The sequence below is a fragment of the Heterodontus francisci genome, chromosome 1 (genome assembly GCF_036365525.1).
Source record: "Heterodontus francisci isolate sHetFra1 chromosome 1, sHetFra1.hap1, whole genome shotgun sequence".
NCBI lineage: Eukaryota > Metazoa > Chordata > Chondrichthyes > Heterodontiformes > Heterodontidae > Heterodontus > Heterodontus francisci.
Genome location: NC_090371.1, coordinates 66,724,465 through 66,750,358, shown reverse-complemented (window position 1 = coordinate 66,750,358; position 25,894 = coordinate 66,724,465). Strand labels below are relative to the sequence as shown.

Below are 25,894 nucleotides of genomic sequence, written 5' to 3'. Positions count from 1 at the left end.
GAGATACTGGAGGCATTGGTCAAAATATTCCAGAACTCACTGGATTCCGGAAGCGTCCCAGCAGATTAGAAAACTGCTAATGTGATGCCCCTGTTCAAGAAGGGAGATGGACAAAAAGCAGGAAACAGTAGGCCAGTCAGCCTAACATCGGTCGTTGGGAAAATGCTAGAGTCCATTATTAAGGAAGAAATAGCAGGACATTTAGAAAAGCTTAATGCAATCAAACAGACTCACCATGGTTTTGTGAAAGGGAAATGATGTTTGCCAAATTTGCGAGAGTTCTTTGAGGATATAACAAGCAGAGTTGATAAAGAGGAACCAGTAGATGTAGTGCATTCTAAGGCATTCGATAAGGTGCCACATAAAAGATTATTGCACAAGATAGGAGCTCACGTTTTTGGGGTTAGTGTATTAGCATGGATTGAGGATTGGTTAACTCACAAAAGACAAAGAGTCGGAATTAATGGGTCTTTTTCAGGTTGGAAAGACGTAACTAGTGGAGTGCCACAAGGATCAGTCCTAGGGCCTCAATTATTTACTATCTATATTAATAACTTGGAGGAGGCGACAAGAGTGTAATATATCCAAATTTGCTGATGATACAAAAATAGGTGGGAGGGCATGTTGTGATGAGGACATAAGGAATCTGCAATGGATATAGATAGGTTGAGTGAGTGGGCAAAAACTTGGCAGATGGAGTTTAATGTAGGAAAGTATGAGGTCATGCACTTTGGTAGGAAGAATCAAAAGGCAGACTATTATTTAAATGGAGAGAGACTTCAAAAAAGTGCAGCAAAGAGGGTTCTTGTGCATGAAACACAAAAAGTTAGCATGCCGGTGCAGCAAGTAATTAAGAAGGCAAATGGAATTTTGGCCTTTATTGCTAGGGGGTTGGAGTTTAAAAATAGGGAAATCTTGTTACAACTGTACAGGTTGTTGATAAGGCCGCACCTGGAGTACTGTGTACAGTTTTGGTCCCCATATTTAAGAAAGGATATATTGGCATTGGAGGCAGTTCAAAAGAGATTCACTAGGCTGATTCCTGGGATGAAGGGGTTGACTTATTAAGAACAGCTAAATAGATTAGGCATTTATTCATTGGAGTTTAGAAGAACGAGGGGTGAACCTATTGAAACGTAGAAGATTTTGAGGGGGCTTGACAGGGTAGATGTTGAGAAGATGTTTCCACTAGTGGGGGAATCATGAACTAGAGGACATAGTTACAGAATAAGGGGACACTCATTTAAAACTGAGATGCGAAGGAATTTCTTCTCTCAGGGGGTAGTTAATGTCTGGAATTCTCTACCCCAGAGAGTTATGGAGGCTAGATCACTGAAAGTATTTAAAGAGGAGATAGATAGATTTTGAAATGTCGGGGAGTTGAGGGTTATGAGGAGCTGGCACGAAAGAGGAGTTGAGGTCTGGTGCAGATCAGCCATGATCTTAGTGAATGGCGGGGCAGGCTTGAGGAATCAAATGGCCTACTTCTGCTCCTATTTCTTATGTTCTTATGATTCCTGCACTGCCTACCTCTTTCTACTGTCATGCTCATGAGAAGTGTGGGGATGAGAATACAAAAAATAAACTGAAGAGTATGAAAAATCTGAACAATTTTTAAAAGGATAGGTTTTGCTTTCAACCAAATGGAAGACACAGTTTTTAAAAATTAAATCATGGGATTTGGGCGTCGCTGGCTAGGCCAGCATTTATTGCCCATCCCTAATTGCCCTTGAACTGCTGCAGTCCATTTGGACTTCGTAGCGGTTAGATACAACTGAGTGGCTTGCTAAGCCATTTCAGAGGGCCTGTAAGAGTCAACCACATTGCTGTGAGTTTGGAGTCACATGTAGGCCAGACCAGGTAAGGACAGCAGATTTTCTTCCCTAAAGGACATTAGTGAACCAGATGGGTTTTTACAACAATCGACAATGGTTTCATGGCCATCATTAGACTAGCTTTTTTTAAATTCCAGATTTATTAATTGAATTCAAATTCCACCTTCTGCTGTGGTGGGATTTGAACCCATGTCCCCAGAGCAATACCCTGGGTCTCTGGGTTACTAGTCCAGTGACAATACCACTACGTCACATGACAAATACCATCATCTGCACTAAAATACACATTCATGTCTACTAGAACTAAAACCAATTAACCCTGTCGACATGGAAATGAGACATGGATGTGAGCTATACACAAAACAAGCTAAAACAACGGCACTCCCAGATTCTACGTCTCCAGCTGCCCTTCACTACAATAGAGTGTGAACAACCCTCATATCAAAATGGGGCCATCAAAAGCTGTTGTATAGCTCATCAGGATCTGAAACCTGAAGTCACATGGGCGAAAGTAATGCTAAATGAGTTTACCTTCAAAGGTAATTGTTTTGAAGGAAAAAAGGGTCTTTCAAGTTTAGTCATCAACAGCAGTCTGGTCTCTCCAACCACATGGTCAACATTGAAAGCCATCTTGAATTCCAACACAAGGCTGAGAGAGAGAGAGAGAGAGAGACCAGTTCCAGCTAACACTGTTGAACCCTGAGACAAGTTGAAAGCCAACTGCAGCAGAGAAAAGAGAGTGCCTTTGAAACAACTCCTTCACCTGTGAAAACTGAACTAAGAATATCAGCACTATCTTCAAACTGAAAGAACCGCCAGAGGTGTTCAGCAACCCAGCAAACAGGCCTGCAACTTTAAAACTCACCCTCTGAGAGGATCCCACAAGTTTTCCTGAAACAACAGACTTCTACACCTTGAACCTTTAACACCTCTTAACCTTTACCTTCCATCTATCTTCTCTTGTGTGTGTATGTGAAAGTTCTGGGTACTGCCTGCGCGGAGTTTGCAAGTTCTCCCTGTGACCGCTTGGGTTTCTGCCGGGTGCTCTGGTTTCCTCCCACAGCCAAAGACTTGCAGGTTGTTAGGTAAATTGGCCATTGTAAATTTCCCCGCCACAGTCTGCCTGCTTCAATGGGTGCTTGGAGCTCAGGGTCATTGCCCGAAAGGTGGACTGATACACCGCACCAAACAACATGAAAAAAGGAAAGAAGGTACCAGCCCTTCGCTTTGCAAGCTGGAACGTCAGAACTATGTGTCCTGGCCTGTCGGAAGACCTTACACAAATCAACGATTCTCGGAAGACCGCCATCATTAACAACGAGCTCAGTAGACTCAATGTGGACATTGCAGCACTTCAGGAGACTCGCCTCCCCGCGAGTGGCTCTCTAGCAGAGCAAGACTACACCTTCTTCTGGCAGGGCAGGGATCCTGAAGAACCAAGACAGCATGGAGTGGGCTTCGCCATCAGAAACTCCTTGCTCAGCATGATAGAGCCTCCCTCAAATGGCTCGGAACGCATACTGTCCATCCGACTGCTCACCACCTCTGGTCCAGTACACCTACTCAGCATCTATGCTCCAACACTCTGTTCCGCACCTGAAGCTAAAGACCAGTTCTATGAACAACTCCATAACATCATTAACAGCATCCCCAACACCGAACACCTATTCCTGCTGGGGGACTTTAATGCCAGGGTTGGGGCCGACCATGACTCATGGCCCTCCTGCCTTGGGCACTATGGCGTTGGAAGGATGAATGAGAACGGGCAGAGACTGCTCGAGTTGTGTACCTATCATAACCTCTGCATTACCAACTCGTTCTTTCACACTAAACCCTGTCACCAGGTTTCATGGAGGCACCCAAGATCACGTCGTTGGCACCAGCTAGACCTCATTGTCACAAGGCGAGCCGCCTTAAACAGTGTTCAAATCACACGCAGCTTCCACAGTGCGGACTGCGACACCGACCACTCCCTGGTGTGCAGCAAGGTTAGACTCAGACCAAAGAAGTTGCATCATTCCAAGCAGAAGGGCCACCCGCGCATCAACACGAGCAGAATTTCTCACCCACAGCTGTTACAAAAATTTCTAAATTCACTTGTAACAGCCCTTCAAAACACTCCCACAGGGGATGCTGAGACCAAGTGGGCCCACATCAGAGACGCCATCTATGAGTCAGCTTTGACCACCTACGGCAAAAGTGCGAAGAGAAATGCAGACTGGTTTCAATCTCATAATGAAGAGCTGGAACCTGTCATAGCCGCTAAGCGCATTGCACTTTTGAACTACAAGAAAGCCCCCAGCGATTTAACATCCGCAGCACTTAAAGCAGCCAGAAGTACTGCACAAAGAACAGCTAGGCGTTGCGCAAACGACTACTGGCAACACCTATGCAGTCATATTCAGCTGGCCTCAGACACCGGAAACATCAGAGGAATGTATGATGGTATGAAGAGAGCTCTTGGGCCAACCATCAAGAAGATCACCCCCCTCAAATCTAAATCGGGGGACATAATCACTGACCAACGCAAACAGATGGACCGCTGGGTTGAGCACTACCTAGAACTGTACTCCAGGGAGAATGCTGTCACTGAGACTGCCCTCAATGCAGCCCAGCCTCTACCAGTCATGGATGAGCTGGACATACAGCCAACCAAATCGGAACTCAGTGATGCCATTGATTCCCTAGCCAGCGGAAAAGCCCCTGGGAAGGACAGCATTACCCCTGAAATAATCAAGAGTGCCAAGCCTGCTATACTCTCAGCACTACATGAACTGCTATGCCTGTGCTGGGACGAGGGAGCAGTACCCCAGGACATGCGCGATGCCAACATCATCACCCTCTATAAAAACAAAGGTGACCGCGGTGACTGCAACAACTACCGTGGAATCTCCCTGCTCAGCATAGTGGGGAAAGTCTTTGCCCGAGTCGCTCTGAACAGGCTCCAGAAGCTGGCCGAGCGCGTCTACCCTGAGGCACAGTGTGGCTTTCGTGCAGAGAGATCGACTATTGACATGCTGTTCTCCCTTCGTCAGATACAGGAGAAATGCCGTGAACAACAGATGCCCCTCTACATTGCTTTCATTGATCTCACCAAAGCCTTTGACCTCGTCAGCAGACGTGGTCTCTTCAGACTACTAGAAAAGATCGGATGTCCACCAAAGCTACTAAGTATCATCACCTCATTCCATGACAATATGAAAGGCACAATTCAACATGGTGGCTCCTCATCAGAGCCCTTTCCTATCCTGAGTGGTGTGAAACAGGGCTGTGTTCTCGCACCCACACTTTTTGGGATTTTCTTCTCCCTGCTGCTTTCACATGCGTTCAAATCCTCTGAAGAAGGAATTTTCCTCCACACAAGATCAGGGGGCAGGTTGTTCAACCTTGCCCGTCTAAGAGCGAAGTCCAAAGTACGGAAAGTCCTCATCAGAGAACTCCTCTTTGCTGACGATGCTGCTTTAACATCTCACACTGAAGAATGCCTGCAGAGTCTCATCGACAGGTTTGCGTCTGCCTGCAATGAATTTGGCCTAACCATCAGCCTCAAGAAAACGAACATCATGGGGCAGGATGTCAGAAATGCTCCATCCATCAATATTGGCGACCACGCTCTGGAAGTGGTTCAAGAGTTCACCTACCTAGGCTCAACTATCACCAGTAACCTGTCTCTAGATGCAGAAATCAACAAGCGCATGGGTAAGGCTTCCACTGCTATGTTCAGACTGGCCAAGAGAGTGTGGGAAAATGGCGCACTGACACGGAACACAAAAGTCCGAGTGTATCAGGCCTGTGTCCTCAGTACCTTGCTCTACGGCAGCGAGGCCTGGACAACGTATGCCAGCCAAGAGCGACGTCTCAATTCATTCCATCTTCGCTGCCTTCGGAGAATACTTGGCATCAGGTGGCAGGACTATATCTCCAACACAGAAGTCCTTGAAGCGGCCAACATCCCCAGCTTATACACACTACTGAGTCAGCGGCGCTTGAGATGGCTTGGCCATGTGAGCCGCATGGAAGATGGCAGGATCCCCAAAGACACATTGTACAGCGAGCTCGCCACTGGTATCAGACCCACCGGCCGTCCATGTCTCCGTTATAAAGACGTCTGCAAACGCGACATGAAATCGTGTGACATTGATCACAAGTCGTGGGAGTCAGTTGCCAGCATTCGCCAGAGCTGGCGGGCAGCCATAAAGACAGGGCTAAATTGTGGCGAGTCGAAGAGACTTAGTAGTTGGCAGGAAAAAAGACAGAGGCGCAAGGGGAGAGCCAACTGTGCAACAGCCCCAACAAACAAATTTCTCTGCAGCACCTGTGGAAGAGCCTGTCACTCCAGAATTGGCCTTTATAGCCACTCCAGGCGCTGCTTCACAAACCACTGACCACCTCCAGGCGCGTATCCATTGTCTCTCGAGATAAGGAGGCCCAAAAGAAAGAAAGAAAATTTCCCCCAGTGTATATAGGTGGTAGGAGAACTGAGGGAAGATGGGGATGTGGTAGGGAATATGAGGTTAATGTAGGATTAGTATAAATGGGTGGTTGTTGGTCGGCACAGACTCGGTGGGCTGAAGGGCCTGTTTCAGTGTTGTCTGTCTCTATGACTCTATGAATCCATGTGTGCGTGGTGTTGCGAACATTTCGCGTGATTAATATTGTTCAATAAATATTTAGTCTTCTGTTTCAACTCACGTGAAAACCTGTCATTGTCTGTTTATTTGGCCAACAAAACACTAATTCAAACAAAAACACTGTCTGTGATCAGTTGGGAGGTGAACAGTGGTGACCAGCCACGCCATCAACCACCTGATCTTAACACTACCCTGCCGGCTGGCAACCCACTTACATTCCTCATGAATTCTCTGTAGCTGCAGGCTAACCACCTCCTGGAATGTGCACTGCAGGAAATTTTCAGCCTGCCATATGCCCTGCCAACTTTCCAGCCTGTCCTCAAGTTCAGAAACATAGGAACAAAGGAGCAGTAGGCCATTCAGCCCGTCGAGCCTGCTCTGCCATTCATTATGATCATAGCTGATCATCCATTTCAATGCCTTTTACCCACACTATCCCCATATCCCTTTATATCATTAGTATTTAGAAATCTGTCAATCTCTACTTTAAACATACTCAATGACTGATCTTCCACAGCCCTATGGAGTACAGAATTCCAAAGATTCACAACCCTCTGTGTAAAGAAATTTCTCTTCATCTCTGTCCTAAGTGGCTTCCCCCTTAGTTTGAAATTGTGTCGGCTGGTTCTAGACTCCCCAACCCGGGGAAACATCTTAACTGCATCTACACTGTCTATCCCTTTAAGTATTTTGGAGGTTTCAATGAGAACACCTCTCATTTTTCGAAACTCTAGAGAATATAGGGTTCAGTTTCCCCAATCTCTCTTCATAGGACAGTCCCATCAACCCGGGAACAAGTCTGGTGAATCTTTGTTGCACTCCTTCTATGGCAATAATATCCTTCCTAAGGTAAGGGGACCAAAACTGCACACAGTACTCTAGGTGTGATCTAACCAAGGTTCTATACAATTGAAACAAGACTTCACTGCTGCTGTACTCAAATCCTCTTGCGATAAAGGCTAACATACCATTCGCCTTCTTAATTGCTTGCTGTACCTGCACGTTAGCTTTCAGTGACTTATTGATGAGGACAGCCAGGTCCCTTTGTACATCTACACTTTCTAATCTCTTACCATTTAAGAAATACTCTGTACATCTGTTCCTCCTACCAAAATGAATAACCTTACATTTGGTCCCTACATCCAAATCATTGATATATATTGTGAACAGCTGGGGCCCAAGTTATAGAGAAAATAGAATGTGGTGATCGAGAAAACAGAAAGTGTCCTAGAGTTCCCACATGGCACAGGAGACGAAACGAGGTTAACGTTTGCCATGATTCATGATTTGCGTGTCCTCAGGTGACTCAGCAGGCCAATCTTGGAACCACAGATCGTTATGCAGAAATGATAAGTGTTCCCCTGGAAGGGAGGGGGGCGTGGGTGTGGTTCTCGAGGAATTGTAGTGAACAGGTCTCAGCTATCCCATCATTTTACTTAAAATTTTATCTACAAATGTGATTTTAGTTGCTTCTATTTACTGTTAAATTATTTGTCTACCAGATTTGTATTTAATGCAGTTTAGATCCTTTTAATGTTGATATCCTCTACTTAATTTTAATTTTACCCCTTTAGATCGAGTAAATTGTTCTGATTATTTATCTATTTACTTATTTATTGTTGTATTCTGGTTTAAGGTAATTGCCATCTACTTCAATCCTGTACAAACTTCTCACTCTCACCAAATTCCTATTGCCACTCCATTTAGAACAAAGAACAAAGAACAGTACAGCACAGGAACAGGCCATTCGGCCCACCAAGCCTGCGCCGATCTTGATGCATGCCGAAACTAACACCTTCTGCACTTCCGGGGCCCATATCCCTCTATTCCCTTCCTATTCATATATTTGTCAAGATGTCTCTTAAACGTCACTATCGTATCTGCTTCCACCACCTCCCCTGGCAGCAAGTTCCAGGCACTCACCACCCTCTGTGTAAAAAACTTGTCTCGCACATCCCCTCTAAACTTTTCCCCTCGCACCTTAAAACTATGTCCCCTGGTAACTGACTCTTCCACCCTGGGAAAAAGCTTCTGACTATCCACTCTGTCCATGCCGCTCATAACTTTGGAAACCTCTATCATGTCGCCCCTCCACCTCCGTCGCTCCAGTGAAAACAATCCGAGTTTTTCCAACCTCTCCTCATAGCTAATGCCCTCCAGACCAGGCAACATCCTGGTAAACTTCCTCTGTACCCTCTCCAAAGCCTCCACGTCCTTCTGGTAATGTGGCGACCAGAACTGCACGCAGTATTCCAAATGTGGCCGAACCAAAGTCTTGTACAACTGTAACATGACCTGCCAACCCTTGTACTCAATACTCCGTCCGATGAAGGAAAGCATGCCTTATGCCTTCTTGACCACTCTATTGACCTGCGTTGCCACCTTCAGGGAACAATGGACCTGAACACCCAAATCTCTCTGTACATCAATTTTCCCCAGGACTTTTCCATTTACTGTATAGTTCACTCTTGAATTGGATCTTCCAAAATGCATCACCTCGCATTTGCCCTGATTGAACTCCATCTGCCATTTCTCTGCCCAACTCTCCAATCTATCTATATTCTGCTGTATTCTCTGACAGTCCCCTTCACTCTCTGCTACTCCACCAATCTTAGTGTCATCTGCAAACTTGCTAATCAGACCACCTATACTTTCCTCCAAATCATTTATGTATATCACAAACAACAGTGGTCCCAGCACGGATCCCTGTGGAACACCACTGGTCACACGTCTCCATTTTGAGACACTCCTTTCCACTGCTACTCTCTGTCTCCTGTTGCCCAGCCAGTTCTTTATCCATCTAGCTAGTACACCCTGGACCCCATGCGACTTCACTTTCTCCATCAGCCTACCATGAGGAACCTTATCAAACGCCTTACTGAAGTCCATGTATATGACATCTACAGCCCTTCCCTCATCAATCAACTTTGTCACTTCCTCAAAGAATTCTATTAAGTTGGTAAGACATGACCTTCCCTGCACAAAACCATGTTGCCTATCACTGAAAAGCCCATTTTCTTCCAAATGGGAATCGATCCTATCCCTCAGTATCTTCTCCAGCAGCTTCCCTACCACTGACGTCAGGCTCACCGGTCGACAATTACCTGGATTATCCCTGCTACCCTTCTTAAACAAGGGGACAACATTAGCAATTCTCCAGTCCTCCGGGACCTCACCCGTGTTTAAGAATGCTGCAAAGATATCTGTTAAGGCCCCAGCTATTTCCTCTCTCGCTTCCCTCAGTAACCTGGGATAGATCCCATCCGGACCTGGGAACTTGTCCACCTTAATGCCTTTTAGAATACCCATCACTTCCTCCCTCCTTATGCCGACTTGACCTAGAGTAATCAAACATCTGTCCCTAACCTCAACATCCGTCATGTCCCTCTCCTCGTTTCGAATCTCACCCATTTTCCCTGACTCCACGCATAACTTTCCTCCTTTGTCGGTGAGTGGGCCAATCCTTTCTCTAGTTACCCTCTTGCTCCTTATAGATGAATAAAAGGCTTTGGGATTTTCCTTAACACTGTTTGCTAAAGATATTTCATGACCCCTATTAGCCCTCTTAATTCCTCGTTTCAGATTGGCCCTACATTCCCGATATTCTTTCAAAGCTTCGTCTTTCTTCAGCCTTGTAGACCTTATGTATGCTTCCTTTTTCCTCTTAGCTAGTCTCACAATTTCACCTGTCATCCATGGTTCCCTAATGTTGCCATTTCTATCCCTCATTTTCACAGGAACATGTCTCTCCTGCACGCTAATCAACCTCTCTTTAAAAGCCTCCCACATATCAAATGTGGATTTACCTTCAAACAGCTGCTCCCAATCTACATTCCCCAGCTCCTGCCGAATTTTGGTATAGTTGGCCTTCCCCCAATTTAGCACTCTTCGTTTAGGACCACTCTCGTCTTTGTCCATGAGTATTCTAAAACTTACGGAATTGTGATCACTATTCCCAAAGTAGTCCCCTACTGAAACTTCAACCACCTGGCCAGGCTCATTTCCCAACACCAGGTCCAGTATGGCCCCTTCCCGAGTTGGACTATTTACATACTGCTCTAGAAAACCCTCCTGGATGCTCCTTACAAATTCTGCTCCATCTAGACCTCTAACACTAAGTGAATCCCAGTCAATGTTGGGAAAATTAAAATCTCCTATCACCACCACCCTGTTGCTCCTACATCTTTCCATAATCTGTTTACATATTTGTACCTCTATCTCACGCTCGCTGTTGGGAGGCCTGTAGTACAGCCCCAACATTGTTACCGCACCCTTCCTATTTCTGAGTTCTGCCCATATTGCCTCACTGCTCGAGTCCTCCATAGTGCCCTCCTTCAGCACAGCTGTGATATCCTCTTTGACCAGTAGTGCAACTCCTCCACCCCTTTTACCTCCCTCTCTATCCCGCTTGAAGCATCGATATCCTGGGATATTTAGTTGCCAATCATGCCCTTCCCTCAACCAAGTCTCAGTAATAGCAATAACATCATACTCCTAGGTACTAATCCAAGCCCTAAGTTCATCTGCCTTACCTACTACACTTCTTGCATTAAAACAAATGCACCTCAGACCACCAGTCCCTTTGCGTTCATCATCTGCTCCCTGCCTACTCTTTCCCTTAGTCATTCTGACTTCATTATCTAGTTCCTTACAGGCTTTAGTTACTACCTCCTTACTGTCCACTGACCTCCTCATTTGGTTCCCATCCCCCTGCCACATTAGTTTAAACCCTCCTCAACAGCGTTAGCAAAAGCACCCCCAAGGACATTGGTTCCAGTCCGGCCCAGGTGTAGACCATCCAATTTGTAATAGTCCCACCTCCCCCAGAACCGGTCCCAATGTCCCAAAAATCTGAACCCCTCCCTCCTGCACCATCTCTCAAGCCACGCATTCATCCTGACTATTCTTTCATTTCTATTCTGACTATCACGTGGCACTGGTAGCAATCCTGAGATTACTACCTCTGAGGTCCTACTTTTTAACTTGGCTCCTAACTCACTAAATTCTGCTTGTAGGACCTCATCCCGTTTTTTACCTATATCATTGGTGCCTATGTGCACAACGACAACTGGCTGTTCACCCTCCCCCTTCAGAATGTTCTGCAGCCGATCTGAGACATCCCTGACCCGTGCACCTGGGAGGCAACATACCATTCGGGAGTCTCGTTTTCGACCACAGAACCGCCTATCTACTCCCCTTACAATCGAATCCCTGATGACTATAGCCCTTCCACTCTTTTTCTCGCCCTTCTGAACAGCAGAGCCAGCCACGGTGCCATGAACCTGGCTACTGCTGCCTTCCCCTGGTGAGCCATCTCCCTCAACAGTATCCAAAACGGTATACCTGTTTTGGAGGGAGATGACCGCAGGGGACACCTGCGCTGCCTTCCTGCTCTTTCTCTGCCTTTTGGTCACCTATTCCCTTTCTCCCTCAGCAATCCTAATCTGCGGTGTGACCAATTCGCTAAACGTGCTATCCACGACCTCCTCAGCATCGCGGATGCTCCAAAGTGAGTCCACCCGCAGCTCCAGAGCCGTCATGCGGTCCAACAAGAGCTGCAGCTGGACACACTTCCTGCACGTGAAGGAGTCAGGGACATCAGCCGTGTCCCTGAGCTCCCACATTGAGCAAGAGGAGCATAACACGGTTCTGAGATCTCCTGCCATTTTTAATCTTAAGCTTAACTTAGTCTTAACTTAGATAAATGAAAAAGGAACTAAAAGTTTTTACCAATCACACGGTAAAAAAAAAAGAGAAATAGAAGAAGCCTTACCTCATCTACACACCGAGTCCTTTTTTTTTGGTTAGAGGAGGAGGGCGGGTGGGAGACACTGCACATGTAGTGTCTCGGGTTCAGAAACGTCCCAAATATATAGGTTTTTACTTACCCAGAAGCCCCCTGGTCCGCCGAAAACAAAAGGAAATTAAGTTTCAGTTGAAACTGACCTTCCCAGCTGATCACTCGCTCGCACTCTCTGCGGTCCGCCGAAAACAAAAGGAAATTAAGTTTCAGTTGAAACCGACCTTCCCAGCTGATCACTCACTCGCACTCTCTGCTTCCGAATAAGCTGCTGCAATGAAAGGTAAGTTATTTTAAACGGCCCAAATATATAGGTTTTTACTTACCCAGAAGCCCCCTGGTCCGCCGAAAACAAAAGGAAATTAAGTTTCAGTTGAAACTGACCTTCCCAGCTGATCGCTCGCTCGCACTCTCTGCTTCCGAATAAGCTGCTGTAATGAAAGGTAAGTTATTTTAAATGGCCCAAATATATAGGTTTTTACTTACCCAGAAGCCCCCTGGTCCGCCGAAAACAAAAGGAAATTAAGTTTCAGTTGAAACTGACCTTCCCAGCTGATCACTCGCTTGCACTCTCTGCTTCCGAATAACAATCCCTGCGGAACACCACTAGTCACATCCCTCCATTCAGAAAAACACCCATCCACTGTTACTCTCTGTCTTCTGTGACCGAGCCAGTTCTGTATCCATCTTGCCAGCTCACCTCTGATCACGTGTGACTTCACCTTTTGCACCAGTCTGCCATGCGGGACCTTGTCAAAGGCTTTACTAAAGTCCATATAGACAACATCCACCGCCCTTCGCTCATCCATCATCTTCGTCACTTCCTCAAAAAACTCAAGCAAATTAGTAAGACACGACCTCCCCTTCACAAAACCATGCTGTCTCTCGCTAATAGGTTTGTTTGTTTCCAAATGGGAGTAAATCCTGTCCCGAATAATCCTCTCTAATAGTTTCCCTACCACTGACGTAAGGCTCACCGGCCTATAATTTCCTGGATTATCCTTGCCACCCTTCTTAAACAAAGGAACAACATTGGCTATTCCCCAGTCCTCTGGGACCTCACCTGTAGCCAATGAGGATGCAACGATTTCTGTCAAGGCCCCAGCAATTTCTTCCCTTGCCTCCCTCAGTACTCTAGGATAGATCCCATCAGGCCCTGGGGACTTATCTACCTTAATGCTTTGCAAGACACCCAACACCTCCTCCTTTTTGATAATGAGATGACTGAGACTATCTGCACTCCCTTCCCTAGGCTCATCATCCACCAAGTCCTTCTCCTTGGTGAATACTCATTTAACACCTCGCCAATTTCCTCTGGCTCCACGCGTAGATTCCCATCTCTGTCCTTGAGTGGGCCAACCCTTTCCCTGGTTACCCTCTTGCTCTTTATATATGTATAAAAAGCCTTGGGATTTTCCTTAATCCTGTTTGCCAATGACTTTTCATGACCCCTTTTAGCCCTCCTAACTCCTTGCTTAAATTCCTTCCTACTGTCTTTATATTCCTCAAGTGCTTCATCTGTTCCCAGCCTTCCAGCCCTTACAAATGCTTCCTTTTTCTTTTTGACTAGGCTCACAATATCCCGTGTTATCCAAGCTTCCCAAAACTTGTCAAACTTGTCTTTCTTCCTCACAGGAACATTCTGGTCCTGGATTTTAATCAGCTGACGTTTGAAAGACTCCCTCATGTCACATGTTGATTTACCCTCAAACAGCCGCCCCCAATCTAAATTCTTCAGTTCCTGCCTAATATTGTTATAATTAGCCTTCCCCCAATTTAGCACCTTCACCCAAGGACTACTCTTATCCTTATCCACAAGTACCTTAAAACTTATGGAATTATGGTCACTGCTCCCGAAATGCTCCCCCACTGAAACTTCGACCACCTGGCCGAGCTCATTCCCCAATACCAGGTCCAGAATGGCCCCATCCCTAGTTGGCCTATCTACATATTGTTTCAAGAAGCCCTCCTGGATGCTCCTCACAAATTCTGCCCCATCCAAGCCCCTTGCATTAAGTGAGTCCCAGTCAATATTGGGGAAGTTAAAATCACCCACCACTACAACCCTGTTACCTTTACATCTTTCCAAATTCTGTCTACATATCTGCTCCTCTACCTCCCGCTGGCTGTTGGGAGGCCTGTAGTAAACCCCCAACATCGTGACTGCACCCTTCCTATTCCTGAGCTCCACCCATATTGCCTCGCTGCATGACCCCTCTGAGGTGTCCTCCCGCATTACAGCTGTGATATTCTTCTTAACCAGTAATGCAACTCCTCCACCCCTTTTACATCCCCCTCTATCCCGCCTGAAGCTTCTAAAGCCTGGAACATTTAGCTGCCAATCCTGCCCTTCCCTCAACCAAGTCTCTGTAATAGCAACATCATATTTCCAAGTAATCCAAGCTCTAAGTTCATCTGCCTTACCTGTTATACTTCTCGCATTGAAACAAATGCATTTCATACCACCAGTCCCGCTGTGCTCAGCAACATCTCCCTGCCTGCTCTTCCTCTTAGTCCTACTAGCCTTATTTACTATGCCCTTCTCATTTACTTCACTAGCTGTCCTACTGCTCTGGTTCCCACCCCCCTGCCACACTAGTTTAAACCCTCCCAAGTGACGCTAGCAAACCTTGCAGCCAGGATATTAGTGCCCTTCCAGTTTAGATGCAACCCGTCCTTCTTGTACAGGTCCCATCTGTCCCTGAAGAGAGCCCAATGGTCCAGATATCTGAACCCCTCCCTTCTACACCAGCTGCTCAGCCACGTGTTTAGCTGCACTATCTTCCTATTTCTAGCCTCACTGGCACGTGGCACAGGGAGTAATCCAGAGATTACAACCCTAGAGGTCCTGTTTTTTAACTTACTACCTAACTCCCTAAACTTCCCCTGCAGGACCTCATCACTCTTCCTGCCTATGTCGTTGGTACCTATGTGTACCACAACCTCTGGCTGTTCACCCTCCCCCTTCAGAATGCCCTCTGTCCGTTCAGAGACATCCTTGACCCTGGCACCAGGGAGGCAACATACCTTCCTGGAGTCTCTTTCATGTCCACAGAAGCGCCTATCTGTGCCCCTGACTATAGAGTCCCCTATAAATATTGCTCTTCTGTGCTTTGTCCCTCCCTGCTGAACAACAGTGCCAACCATGGTGCCACTGCTCTGGCTGCTGCTGTTTTCCCCTGATAGGCCATCCCCCCCAACAGTATCCAAAACGGTATACTTGTTGGAGAGGGGGATAGCCACAGGGGATTCCTGCACTGGCTGCCTGCCGCTTCTGGCAGTCACCCATCTATTTGCCTGCACTTTGGGTGTAACCACTTCTCTAAAACTCCTGTCTATGACGCTTTCCGCCACCTGCATGCTCCTAAGTGCATCCAGTTGCCGCTCCAACCGATCCATGTGGTCTGTGAGGAGCTGCAACTGGGTACACTTCCTGCAGATGTAGTCGCCCGGAACACTGGAAGCGTCACGGACCTCCCACATCTCACAGGTGAAGCACTTCACCCCTCTAACTGTCATTTCTATCACTAATTAGTTAATTGATATAAAATAAATAAATACTTATTAAATCCTTACTAAATTATGATCCACTTCACTATGTGGTCCCTCATGCTGGATTTCTACAATAAATATTAAATGCTGTCTAAATACAGTAATCTCCTCCCTCTGGTTTAGTTACTCTACTTATTAATTAGTTAATTAGTGTTTTAATCAATTTTTATCAGTTTTATTTTCAAATTCGGTACAGATTCCCTACCAGCCAATCAGGTCACAGCTTTCCTGTGACGTCACTTTTTCAGGTTTTTTTTCCCACCCTGCCGAAGTTGCCGAATCGCTAGGTAAGTACTTTATACTGAAACTTACCTTCCCAGCTGCCCCCTGGCTTGCACTCTCACTGCTACCGCTGTTCAAAAAGAAGCTGCCGAATCGCTAGGTAAGTACTTTATACTGAAACGTACCTTCCCAGCTGCCCCCTGGCTTGCACTCTCACTGCTACCGCTGTTCAAAAAGAAGCTGCCGAATCACTAGGTAAGTACTTTATACTGAAACTTACCTTCGCAGCTGCCCCCTGGCTCGCACTCTCACTGCTACCGCTGTTCAAAAAGAAGCTGCCGAATCACTAGGTAAGTACTTTATACTGAAACTTACCTTCCCAGCTGCCCCCTGGCTCGCACTCTCACTGCTACCGCTGTTCAAAAATTCAAGAATTATCCAACTCTGTGTGCAGAGTCTATTTGGATGGATGAGCTAAGATGGCTCAAATGGCCCTTCTGTATCTATCTAATGAATAGGTGGCAAGATTTTGTGCTGTCATTTTTTAGAAGAGTAAAAATTGTTGATTTACTTAGTTACAGCCTGAATTCCTGTATTCTAAGTGACTATTAAGAGGTAGTATCACTATCACTATCCATTTTTTTTTTCAAATCCAAGCTGTTCAAAATGAGTTAGAATTTAATATGCGGACAGATATCTGCATATCTACAGCACACCCTGTATTTTACAGGAAAATAGTCTGTACACAGAGGCGAGAAAAAAAACTGAAAAGGGATGGGAGAAGTGTTTGTATTTTTCCTGATGGTCCACTTAATATCCTATTAATAGGTGGGCCATGTGAGCCGCATGGAAGATGGCAGGATCCCCAAAGACACATTGTACAGCGAGCTCGCCACTGGTATCAGACCCACCGGCAGTCCACGTCTCCGTTATAAAGACGTCTGCAAACGCGACATGAAATCGTGTGACATTGATCACAAGTCGTGGGAGTCAGTTGCCAGCATTCGCCAGAGCTGGCGGGCAGCCATAAAGACAGGGCTAAATTGTGGCGAGTCGAAGAGACTTAGTAGTTGGCAGGAAAAAAGACAGAGGCGCAAGGGGAGAGCCAACTGTGCAACAGCCCCAACAAACAAATTTCTCTGCAGCACCTGTGGAAGAGCCTGTCACTCCAGAATTGGCCTTTATAGCCACTCCAGGCGCTGCTTCACAAACCACTGACCACCTCCAGGCGCGTATCCATTGTCTCTCGAGATAAGGAGGCCCAAAAGAATAGGTGGTGCAATTATTAAACTGAGAAGAGTACATGAAACAGAGCAGGCAGGCTGTAACAAGCCATCTTCAGTCTAGTAATTTTCAATGCATGGAGCTCATTGCAGAAGTGTCACTTTTGGAATAATAAGGTATACATCTCTAGCCACATTAAACCAGTAACTACAATCCAGAGGTATTTAATTGACTGCAAAGCACTTGGGGATGTCCTGAGGGCATGAAAGGTTCTATATAAATGCAAGTTTCCCTCCATTTCATTAATACTTAGCATAATTCCTAACAATTTAGTTGTTTCCATACTTTGGTTCAGCATTTTCAGACTTCAGAGGGCCAAATGGCATTTTCTTGCTCCATGCTTTCTTGCACTTTATTGTTAAATGTGTCACAATTCAATTGCCAGTATAAATAAATAGCTTTAAAGTCATGTTTAAGGCAGAGTTGCACAAAGACACAAGTTCATTTGGTCTGGAACCTGGTGTAGTGATGGCAAATACCCACAGAAATCTGCTTTAGTACAAGAATTAGTTGATTTTAGGCACTAATCCAAGATCTAGAGTTCTCTGCAAGAGAAATCAAACATTCTGTATCCAACCATGTAACCATGCAGCAGAAATACGAATGGAATAATTTCAAATCCTCACAGTGACTTGCTGAATTACAGCTAGTCTTTAAGTCTCAGACCTCGCACAAGGACTCTGGACTCCACAGCTGCAGTTTTTGCATCATTGTGGTTTGCACAACGGAATCTGCTTTAGCTAAAGTCTAAATATAAAGTTTATTGTTTGCAGCCATTTGAAGAACTAGATCATATAGTTAGCCTGCAGCAGCCCTTTTTTATAATGCAGTATTTGTCAATTTTGTAATTTAGATTGGAACCAATGTCTTTGATCAAACAAAAATCTCAAAAAGGAAGTTGTATAAAAAATGTGAACTTGAAGAAAATAGGAAGGAGGAAATAGTTACAGAAATTTGCAGAGATTATTTTTTTAAAATCTTTATGGCAAATGCCTGCCATATTAGCTGAAAATCAGAATAGCTATGAAAAGAAAGTGTTTGAGTCCACTGCACTCTTTTTTCAGCATTAACAAACAAATAGTATTCCTCCAGATGGATGAGCTTTGATGGTAACAGTTGGTAATCCAGGGGAGGGATAAAGCTGAATGGGAAAAAATAGCTGATCTACGTATTAAAGATAGTCTGAGCTACTGAAAGATAATAGGCAAACTTTAAACATTGGATTGCCTGCCTGCTATACATCCCACTTGATTTTCCTTACCATTGAAGGGTGTATAATGGGTATCAAATCTACTCTTGCCAATTTTACGCCCCTGCAGAAGTTGAAAGCTCCTGCAAATGTGTGATATTTCACCATGTAATTTATTGTACAATCCTACTGAATACTTGAAACTGTTTCTCTAACAATGTAACTAATCATGTTGTGTATTGTGCTCCTAAGTATTATTATCCCATTCAATTTTAGGCAAAGAAAGGACAAGAAGTACAAAAAGGGCCTGCAGTGGAAATAGCTAAAATGGACAAGCTGCTAAGTCTGGTTAGAGACCGCGGCATCAAGCAGGACTAATTACCCCTTGCTGTGAGAATATTTCATCAACACGTCTAAATGTATCAGCATTCATGCATAGGTCTTATGCATTTACACCTGCGTCTGTCAGCCAGCGCTCAGAAATGAGGCACCATGTAACTTTTATCACAACAAATTTACAAACACAATCCAGCATCGTCACAGGCCACGATGGTTTCACATTCATATATTCAGAAAAACCTGTTAAACATAATACATTTATAACCAAATTTATTTTTCTTCTGTTTAATGGTAGTTCTCCTTCTGATAATCTATAGAAACATAAAGATTTGTTAAAATGGTAGCTGTCTTTATTTTGTGCGTCTTACAAATAAAGTACTGTTTGTTATTTGATTGGCTATGGCGAAATATATACTTCCACCATAAAATATTCTATATTTTTTTCCATTTGTACAGTGATTTTGGTATTAAATTCATTAAAACATCAGTATATTAATTCCAGTTTTTTAGAGAAACTAAAGCTTTTCAGTATGCTTCAAGATGTCCTGCAGGTTGTGAGCTGTTTTTGACTAAAGAAAGCTGTTTATGCTACAAAGTAGGTAATTGGCAAATATTTTATTTTCAAAAACTGAAAATCCCATCTACATTCTGTTGGCTATAGTTTCAATAGGAATATTTGTATTCTTTTGCTATATTTGCTAAAAATACCTCACTGTGATGTACGTTCAAATGAACTGTTCCTTGATCTCTATTTTCCTTTGCACTACAAAGTTATCTAAGGTGAAACATAATGACAGATATTGATACCAGCCATCCATCTCTGTTATTTTCCTGGCCCTGTTGCTTTTTATAAGCTGTTCATCTATAACATATTCCGATACTGAGGACGGGTCAGCAACCTGACACGTTAATCCTAACTTCCTCTCTCTCCAGATGTTGCCTAACCTGCCAAGTGTTTACAGCATCTTCTGCTTTTATCTCAGTTATTCTAACTGTATTATGGTGAGGTAGACATATTGATTTGAGCTACAGCAAACCCTACCTCCCACAAAAGCAGCAGTCCTGACAGAGACTGGACATTTATTTTAATAACGACATAATATTGAGATTTTTTAAACAGAAAATAGTTCACAACCATATATATTTTTAGGAATGTATGGTGAATCTTTTTCCTCATTAATGCAGGATGGCAGGGCTAGATATTTCGCTTAGGTTACACTAGCTCCATGGTGTAATTTGGGCATCATTTGGTAACTTCAGAGTTACCACTTACCCCACCACTTCCAGTGTTCTCTCCTTGATATGACAGGGGAGATGTTAGTGTAGTGGTAATGTCACTGAACTACTAATCCAGAGGCCCAAGCTAGTTCCTAGGGGACACCAGTTCAAATCCCACCACGGCAGTTGGTGGAATTTGAATTCAATTAATTAATAAAAATCTGCACTTTAGTTTCAGTAATGGTGCCATAAAAGAAATCCATAATTAATTGTCCTAAAAGCCTATCTGGTTTGCTAATGTTGGGAAGGAAATGCAAATCCTTACCTGGTCTGGTCTGCATGTGACTCCAATCCCACAGCAATGTGGTTGACTCTTTACTTAAATGGCCTATCAAACAATAATTCAGAGCATGACTGGCCCTGTTTTTATATTTTTTATTATTTTATTTTATTTTTTAACCATGCACCTGTTTTTCATGTAGACAGAGTTGTTCATTACGCTTCCGTTAACACTCTCTCTGGACTAATACTTTGTCTTTCACCACAAGCATTAACCCATTCTTTTTCTTTGTCCCATGACAACTTTGTTATTTAATCTCTCCTGCCTTCTGCCCTCTTGTTTTCTTCCCCACCAACCGCAGCACCTCCCCCCATCCGACTTCACTTGTTTAAAACCTAATTCTTTTCTCACGTTTGCCTGTTCTGATGAAAGGTCACAGACCTGAAACATTAACTCTGCTTCTCTCTCCACAGCTGCTGCCTGACCTGCTGAGTATTTCCAGCACTTTCTGTTTATATTTCAATTTTCAGCATCTGCAGTATTTTGCTTTTAAGTTGAACAGTACAGTTCAGCTGTTGAAATCTTTGTACTTAAAAAAAATCTCTTCTTAGACAAACAAATCCAAAGCTCCCTGGATGATGAAAGAGATAGAGATTAAGATGAAGAAGAAAAAGTGTGCTTATGACAGATGTCAGGTGGATGATACAACCGAGAACCAGGCAAAATTTTGAAGGTTCAGAGGGGAGGTGAAAAAGCAAATAAGAGAAGCAACAAGCGAGTATGAAAAGAAACTGGTCGTTAACATATAAGGGAATCCAAATGTCTTCTATAGGCATATAAATAGTAAAAGGGTGGGAAAAAGAGGAGCAGGGCCGATTAGGGACTAAAAAGGGAAATTACGTATGGAGGCGGGGGTATGGCTGAGGTATTAGAACAAAGAACAAAGAAAATTACAGCACAGGAACAGGCCCTTCGGCCCTCCAAGCCTGCGCCGATCCAGATCCTCTAAATGAATACTTTGCATCTGTCTTTACCAAGAAGGTGCTGCGCAGGTCATGGTGAAAGAGGAAGTAATTCAGACACTTGAATGGTTTAAAATTGATAAGGTGGAGGTATTGGATAGGCTGTCTGTACTTAAAGTTGATAAGGCACCAGGACCGGATGACATGCATGCAAGGATATTGAGGGAAGTGAGAGTGGAAATTGCGGAGGCACTGGCCATAATTTTCCAGTCTTCCTTAGACTCAGGGGTGGTGCCAGAGGACTGGGGAATTACAAATGTTACACCCTTGTTCAAAAAAAAGTGTAAATATAAGCCCAGCAACTACAGGCTAGTGAGTTTAACCTTGGTGGGGGGGGAAGCTTCCAGAAAGAATAATTCAGGACAAAATTCATAATCGCTTAGGCAAATGTGGGTTAATTAAGGAAAGCCAGCATGGATTTGTTAAGGGTAAATCGTGTTTTAACTTAATTGGGTTTTTTGATGAGGCAACAGAGAGGGTTGATGAGGGTAATGCTGCTAATGTGGCATACATGTACTTCCAAAAGGCATTTGATAAAGTGCCACACTACAGACTTGTAATAAAAGTTAGATCTCACGGGATCAAACGGCCAGTTGCAACATGGCGACAAAATTGGCTGAGTAATAGGAAACAGAGAATAGTGGTTAATGGATGTTTTTCAGACTGGAGGAAGGTTGTAGTGGAGTTCCCCAGGGGTCAGTGTTGTGACCCTTGCCCTTCCTGATATATATTAATGACCTAGACCTTGGTGTATAGGGCACAATTTCAAAACAGTGCATGACACAAAACTTGGAAGCATTGTAAACTGTGAGAAGGATAGTGTAGAACTTCAAAAGGACATACACAGTTCAGTGGAATGGGCAGACGTGGCAGATGAAATTTAATGCAAAGAAGTGTGAAGTGATTCATTTTGGTGGAAAGAACATGGAGAGACAATATAGAATAAAGGGGACAATTCTAAAGGGGGTGCAGGAGCAGAGGGACCTGGGTGTATATGTGCATAAATCATTGAAGGTGGCAAGGCAGGTTGAGAGAGCAGTTATTAAAGCATACAGCATCCTAGGCTTTATCAATAGGGGCACAGAATACAAAATCAAGCAAGTTACGTTAAACTTGTATAGAACTTTGGTTCGGCCTCAGCTGGAGTATTGTGTCCAGTTCTGAGCGTCACACTTTAGGAAGGATGTGAAGATATTAGAGAGGGTGCAGAAAAGATTCATGAGAATGCTTCCAGGGATGAGGAACTTCAATTATGTAGACTGCAGAAGTTGGGACTGTTTTCCTTGAAGAACAGAAGGTTGAGAGGAGATTTGATAGAGGTGTTCAAAATCATGAGGGGTCTAGACAGAGTAGATAGGGAAAAACTGTTCCCATTGTTGGAAGGATCGAGAACAAGAGGGCACAGATTTAAGGTATTTGGCAAAAGAAGCAATAGCGACATGAGGAAAACTTCTTCATGCAGCGAACATTTAGGATCTAGAATGTGTGGCCTGAGAGTGTGGTGGAGGCAGGTTCAATCAAGGCATTCAAGAGGGAATGGATTGTTATCTGAAAAGGAAGAATGTGCAGGGCTATGGAGGGAAGGTGGGGGAGTGGCACTAGGTGACATTGCTTCTTTGGAGAGCCAGCACATACTCAACAGGCTGAATGGCCTCCTTCTGTGCTGTAACAATTCTATGATTCGGTGATTCTTCCATGGCCACAGAAGTTGTCAGTCAAATTGCACTGTGATAGGTCTCCATTCCTGCTGCAGTCCATTCTCCAAAGTCCCCTTGCCCTGGGCAGATTTGAGTCCCCTGGAAAGGTTTGGGGGGCCTGGCCCAATTATGTAAAATATGTTGCCTCTGACAAATCTGCCATGGTTAAGAGCGTATCCATGTGGCAGGCAAAGAATGTAATACCAGAAAATCCTTGCTTGGCTGTCAAAACAAGTACCCCAAATCAAGTGCAGCATGTCTACAGGCAAAGCTCCTTCTACGCCATCCATGCAATATGTCTTAACCTCCATTCTTAGAGGATCATTTCTCCACTTCCATTGAACCTGGTAGAATTGTTCTATCCCTTATTGCCTGTCTCAGTAAAATTAGCAATATGTGTAAAATTGTAGGCAACTTACTGCTGTAGACACTAAGCTTTACAAACTGGATTGTGGCATTTATAGTCATCAAGGGAGAAGACCTTAATTCTAAAATACAAACAGAAAGTACAGAAAATGCTCATCAGGTCTGGCAGCATCTGTGGAGACAAAAATAGAGTTAACATTTCATGTCAATGACCTTTCATCAATTCTGATGAAAGGTCATTGACCTAAAACATTAACTCTATTTCTCTCTCCACAGATGCTGCGAGACCTACTGAGCATTTCCAGCATTTTCGGTTTTTATTTGAGATTTCCAGCATCCACAGTATTTTACTTTTGCAGACTTTAATTCTGCCTTGGGTTCAAACCTAGGTCGTGCAGGTGAAAGTACATCATTTCACCGCATCCCCCCAACCCTCAGCCACCCACTGGTACTCTGCACCCCGTCTCCCATGTTTAGCATTTTTAACATTATTTTCTATATCATTGAAATGATTAGCAAAAAAGTGTTACATTTAGTAGTTTGTTGTGTAGCAAAATGTACTCACACAATTTTTATAACATATACTGAGCCAAATGTGCTTCAAATGCTAACAAGTTTTGTATTGATTCTACTTCCCCAAAGATTGAAAACAATAAACAGTTTGTTATTGTGTTGGTAATCAATAAATTCCTCACACCCATTGGGTTGTGAAATCTGTGGTCCTGAGCACTTAGCACGGTCATCTGCCGTAGGTCCTTCATTTTGGTTGTGAACATATAGTGATAGAAAATGGGGACATAAACACATACTGACAGTCAAGTTTTTAAACAGAAAGCTGTGAGGACACTTTTACCAGATCCAGAAGGTTGGATGCAGAATAGAAGTTTAAAAGGGTTTTTTTTTTAAAGTCAAACAAGGTGGGACAGTATAGTGTTCATTATTTTGTACTATTACCTGAAGTCAAGTTGTACTGATTGTATTAACTGCCCTCTGAAATGGCATAGCAAGCCACTCAGTTGTCAAAGGCAATTAGGGATGGGCAATAAATGCTGGCCTTGCCAGCGATGCCCATATCCCATGAAAGAATAAAACATTAAGTGACTTCAAGCAAAGCTGTTGCTCTGTGTGTTTATTTGCTGTGAAATAAAACAGCTTCATGACTCGAGCCTGGCATTGTCATTCCATGTGCCTTCTCAATCCAACTTCAAAAAGATTGAAGAAGCACACTTGAGGGCATGTGCAATAGGCATGATATCTAGTTTGTATGTCAGAAGGAACAAATTATAATATTACCTGAATTACACTATTACAGAAATTGATATAGGGCAATGTGAGTCACTCCAGCATGGGATCCCCTGATGGAGTGATTGTAGCCTTGAACCCAAGAAGGTATGTGTGACAAAAATGCATTTCTAACAAGCCTAATTGACTGCCACAGATCCGAGTCCTGCCAATTCTTCTACACCTTGAACGTCCTGCATGTTCCCAAACTCCACCACCCCGCACCCCCCACAACTCTATGACAGCTTCTTGCCCTCTAATCCTGTTGCCTGCCATTTTGCTGTGTACCCTAGACATTGAGTACATAAACATTGGAGACATTCAGGTGAAAAGCTGCAAGCTATGACAAATTTACACTGAAAGCAAGATATGAAAAAATGAGAAAATGATACAGACACCAGAAGAGCAAGTTGTGGCAGTCACAGAGAGAGATACAATTAGTAACACCACAGGAGATCAGCTATTTTATAATATATTGAGGGTTAAGTTAGTCTTGGGCAGCACGTAAAATGAGTGATAGCAAATTGGCAACCCATCCATTGAAGTAGATGGGAAAGGAAATCGGGTAGCATGAAAAACAATCTATTGATTTGCTATCACCTGTTTTGTGCTACCAAGACCAATTACATCCCATTTTATTTTACATGGTTTTATGCTCCTATCATTAAACAGTGGATCCTTCAACTCACTCATGGCATTGCCATGGGAGATCCACTAACATTTTAAATGTTTTTAAGTCTGTTTCTCCTTATGAAAATATGTTCTGTATCTATTTATCACCACTGGCATGCCAGAATGAAACTATCAACTTGCTGCATGGAGCATTTTCGTTGTGCATGTTGCCCTTATATAAACTCAGACTAGCATCAACACATTCTGTCTGTATCAAGTAGTATATTAATGCTCAGCCCAGAAGGCATGAACAAGATCTGTTGAATAACCTGTAAATCTTCCTTCTCCCTGGACTTTATGAACCTATACTGAATTCTGCTGCAAACTACATTTCTCTTTTCACCAGCTCCAAAATATCATCCCCCTTGTGAACAAATATTTTTTCTTCAATAAACTGGTCCCATAGTAGAGATCTTCATTGACTAAACACTAATAATTACAAGGGATATAACCTGAAACTGTATTTTCTTAATCTTTTGTATCGTTATTTGGTATGGTGTAGGACA

General features: G+C 43.9%; 1 protein-coding gene across 1 annotated transcript in view; it reads left to right on the top strand.

The window, feature by feature from the left end:
* Positions 1–19,311, top strand: part of dnai1.2 (dynein, axonemal, intermediate chain 1, paralog 2) — a 355,371-nt gene extending 336,060 nt beyond the window's left edge. Inside the window, exon 20 of the mRNA XM_068031491.1 lies at positions 18,790–19,311. Coding sequence (XP_067887592.1) covers positions 18,790–18,891 — 102 coding nt within the window. The 3' untranslated portion in view covers positions 18,892–19,311. The remainder of the gene's footprint in view (positions 1–18,789) is intronic.
* Positions 19,312–25,894: the final 6,583 nt, after the last annotated feature.